Source organism: Sinocyclocheilus grahami, unplaced genomic scaffold (genome assembly GCF_001515645.1).
Source record: "Sinocyclocheilus grahami isolate Dianchi unplaced genomic scaffold, SAMN03320097.WGS_v1.1 scaffold1656.1, whole genome shotgun sequence".
Lineage (NCBI taxonomy): Eukaryota > Metazoa > Chordata > Actinopteri > Cypriniformes > Cyprinidae > Sinocyclocheilus > Sinocyclocheilus grahami.
The window spans coordinates 289614-294258 of NW_015506835.1; the positions used below are offsets into that span (position 1 = coordinate 289614).

Genomic DNA, 4645 nt, shown 5'->3' on the forward strand with positions numbered 1-4645 from the left:
AAAGGACCAGCTTAAACCAGCAAAGGACCAGCTTAAACCAGCAAAGGACCAGCTTAAACCAGCAAAGGACCAGCATAAACCAGCAAAGGACCAGCTTAAACCAGCAAAGGACCAGCATAAACCAGCAAAGGACCAGCTTAAACCAGCAAAGGACCAGCATAAACCAGCAAAGGACCAGCTTAAACCAGCAAAGGACCAGCATAAACCAGCAAAGGACCAGCTTAAACCAGCAAAGGACCAGCATAAACCAGCAAAGGACCAGCTTAAACCAGCAAAGGACCAGCATAAACCAGCAAAGGACCAGCTTAAACCAGCAAAGGACCAGCATAAACCAGCAAAGGACCAGCTTAAACCAGCAAAGGACCAGCATAAACCAGCAAAGGACCAGCATAAACCAGCAAAGGACCAGCATAAACCAGCAAAGGACCAGTTTAAACCAGCATCCCAGCATCAAAACATACCTAACCAGCATATGCTGTTTTTTTCAGCAGGGTTTTTCGTGACTGTTTACTTGTCTTCAGTAAGCTTATTTTTACTTAGGCTAGTATTATTTTTTGTGATATTGAAATTGGTAGCAAAAATTATGAAATTTCAGTGCATCAAGAATTTTGATATGGTATAAAAATCCTGTTTAAAGCTATATATATATATACTGTATATATATAGGGTATAACGGGGCTAAAGGCGCCCCGGGGTAAAAGGCACCTTTGATATTATTTTCATCTAAACCACTAGACGGCACAAAACCGTGGCGTAGCACTTTCCAAAACATCAGCTTTTCAAGATGCACCTGTATATTTGTCTGATCTTTGACGCGCGTGCGCAGCAGTGCAAAGTTGATTCTGTGCCTACTTGATCTGAAATGTTGTAGATTTAAGTAGCAAATGAGAATCAATAATAAAATTAATGCATATATTGTGATACTCTATATTGTGAGTTCAATACTATGTATATATCTTTTCTGTAATTATACATTTTAGGCGCAGTGAATGGCACATTTTTTCTTAAGGTGGGCCTTTAGCCCCGTTGTACCCTATATATATATATATATATATCATTATTGTGATGGGGGGCCCTGCAGTAAGTCATAGCCCCGGGGCCCAGTGCGGTCTAAATGCGGTCCTGGTTATAATAGACCTGCATGTTGTTTAAATAGCAGCGGGTTTTGAAGCAACACTAATGTCTACGGCGGAGACAGTTCCACAAAAACAAAACATGTTATATAGGTGATGCTTATTGAAAATACAGCGGTTACCCCTGTGCACAGAATAAAAAAACACCACTTTTAGGCTTAATACAGGGGTAGGATGGAAAGAAAATGCCATCAAAGACTTGTGTGAAGACGGTTTGTTCTTCTTTGAATCGTTTGCACGAATCATATGAATGGAGTATTTCAATGTAAGAACGATGAATTTCACCCAGAGGTGACAAGTTTGCATGTATGATGTCACAACAGAGAAGAAACATCACTCGCAATTTCCGTTTCATGTGGATTGTAGAGACGCAGTAGCAGTGAAAGTGCACTGCGCTAGAGGTGTGGAAGTGTTGCCTCATACGCAAAAATACATGATGAACTATAGCTGTGCAATTACCACTGATAATCAGAATGGATATTTCTTCACTTAATGCTCCAAACCTGTATGAACTTTTAACTTTTACAAATATCTTTCATAAAAGAAGACCTTTTGAAGGACATGGATAACCAAACCAATGAGGACAATAGAAGCAATCAAAACCAACAAAAGAGCAATGATATGCAATAATATGTGACCCTGGCGCACAAAAGCAGTGTTGAGTCGCTGGGGGATATTTGTAGCAATAGCCAACAATACATTGTATGGGTCACAATTATACATTTCTCTTTTATGCCAAAAATCATTAGGATATTAAGTAAAGATCATGTTCCATGAAGATAGTTAGTGAATCTCCTACTGTAAATATATCAAAACTTAATGTTTGATTAGTAATATGCATTGCTAAGAACTTCATTTGAACAACTTTAAAGATGATTTTCTCAATATTTAGATTTTTTTGCACCCTCAGATTCCAGATTTTCAGATATTGTCCGATCCTAACAAACCATACATCAATGGAAAGCTTATTTATGCAGCTTTCAGATCATGCATAAATCTCAATTTAAAAAAACTGACCCTTATGACTGGTTTTGTGCTCCAGGGTCACATGTTTATTTTTTCAATGGAAGTCAATGGAGACCAACATTCAAAATATCTTCTTTTGTGTTCAGCTGAAGAAAGAAACTCATACAGGTTTGGAAGAACACGAGTAAATGATGACAGCATTTTCATCCGGGCTGAACTATCCCTGTAATACATGGGTTTGATCTGTATATACGAGAGACCATATGTTATGCATGCACTAGCATTTATTATAACAACATGGATACAACTATGTGTGTTATATGGTACTAAAATATGATGCAGTATCACACAATCACAATATAAAAGCCTGAAATAAAAACCCTAAGTCTGTCCTAATCTGTGTGGGTTCCACCCTACACTTTGTGCTGCTTTTACTGCATGCTTTAGAAGAAAGAGGAGAAGAAATGGTTGCACAAGACGATCCACAGCGGGACGGTTGCAGACCCACCCTGACCTGAATCAAACACACGTGTGTGTCACACATCTCGCAGGATGTCTGGGCTCACGACACACTTCTTTAAAGATCCAATGTTTCTGTGAAGCACGCTCTGACCTTCATGAGGAAGTGAGCTCCACCCAAAGACTGTGTCAAAGACCAAAACCACACTCGTAGGTTTCATTAGCAAGCTATTTATCGCCCCAGAGCTGAGAGCTGAGAGCTGGCAGAGCAGAAGACTGATCCGGACCAGAACCACTGCACTTCTGCACGCTCCCGAGCTACAGAACCATCATGTGACACAAAATCACTGCAATAAAAATACACTCCAAGTTTGAATTCTGAAAAAATAAATAAACAAGACGAGCAATGATCAGCACAAACCTTGTAAACCTGTCCATATGTCCCATTGCCGACCACCTCGATGAGCTCGAAGATCCCGGCGGGATCCTGAAATCAAGAGAAACACTGAGCTTCAGGGGCCCCTGACACTGGCATCTCACTAGAGACTAATCAAGCTTGGCACATCTCAGGACTGTACATCTGTTCATCATTTCATCTGTTAATAGCACATTCACAATTCTGTCTGTTCACATTTTCTTTTGCTCTGTATTTTGTTTCAATATTGTTATTTATGGTCTATTCTCTTTATCCACATGAAAAAATACTACAGTAATTTACAGTAAATACTAGTGTTACAGTACCATACTATAGTAAAGTGTATTATACTGTATATATTATAGTATTTACAACACTTTGTTAATGAATGCTACTGTAGTATTAACTATAGTGAACTGATAAACTGTAATAAATACTAGTGGTCGACCGATATATCGGCCGATATTTGGCATTTTTTAAATACCGGCATCGCCCGATAAGTTTCCCTGTTTGGCCGATGCGTTCGAGGCGGGACTTTTATTTTGACAGCGCTGACATTCTCCGTCTTGTTCGCTGTCGTCGTTAACAGTTCTGTCTAATAATAATCAGATAGAACGGTTAAACAAAGGAATTAAAATGTATACAAAAATTCTTATAACGATTGCTTTTATATTATTAGCAATAGAAAGGCAAACATTATAATACTTTCTCGTTTGCCGTCAGCATTCAGCAAATACACATTTATATAATTTATACAAATCTTTGAATGTCTAATAAACATCTAATTTCACAAACCTTGCCGACTTTATTTGAAAAAATATGATGAATGCTCACAAACTTCCCAGAATACCGAGTGCCCTGTTGGTTACAGCGTTTACTTCATTTTTAATTATATTATTTATTAAATATTTATTTATTTGTGAAAAAAAAAACCTTTGTCATCTAAAGTACAACTATGTTTATTTAACACATTTATTTTTTCATCCATTTTCAAATTATTTTAAAATTTCTTAAATATGAATTAAAATAAATACAATTATATCGGCCACCCTGCTTTCCAAGATATCGGCATCGGCTGCCAGAAAACCCACATCGGTCGAGCACTAATAAATACTGTAGTATACTCTGTTCCCTAGTAGGGCTGGACAATAATTCAATATCAATATGTATCGCGATATAATGTTTTTCAATAACGGTGATATGATTTTTAAACACATTTCCGATATTTCGATATACATTACCAGTGTTTCCCATACTCTGATGTATTTGTGGCGTTTGACTTCGTTGAATAAACATGAGCACGGTTTTATATGAATGTGTCTCTGAAGGGAACCGACTGTCTTCAGAATAGTTTAGATGGCATGTTTATCTGATAAAGTAGCGTTCATGAGCGGAGCTGCTGTGTTTACAGCCGTTACTGGAGAAACCGCTAGTTCTGCCGCTCTCACAGCGCCTCCTGCTGGCAGACAATCAGTTCTGCCGTTCTCACAGCGCCTCCTGCTGGCAGACAATCAGTTTGCATTTTCAAGAATAAACCCATTTCCAGCAACATGCTTTTGTTGTTGCTCTATTTTTTTGTTTTCTGAAGCAACTCGGAGCATGTTTCATAATCGTTTACCTGGTTAATGCGCGTTTCAATCTATAAGAATAATCAGCCTACACTACCAGTCAA

At 38.2% G+C, this 4645-nt stretch overlaps 1 protein-coding gene across 1 annotated transcript in view; it reads right to left on the reverse strand.

The window, feature by feature from the left end:
* LOC107571824 (mitogen-activated protein kinase kinase kinase kinase 4-like) overlaps positions 1 to 4645 on the reverse strand; it is a 71551-nt gene that overhangs the window by 63840 nt on the left and 3066 nt on the right. Inside the window, exon 2 of the mRNA XM_016258206.1 lies at positions 2980 to 3045. Coding sequence (XP_016113692.1) covers positions 2980 to 3045 — 66 coding nt within the window. The remainder of the gene's footprint in view (positions 1 to 2979; positions 3046 to 4645) is intronic.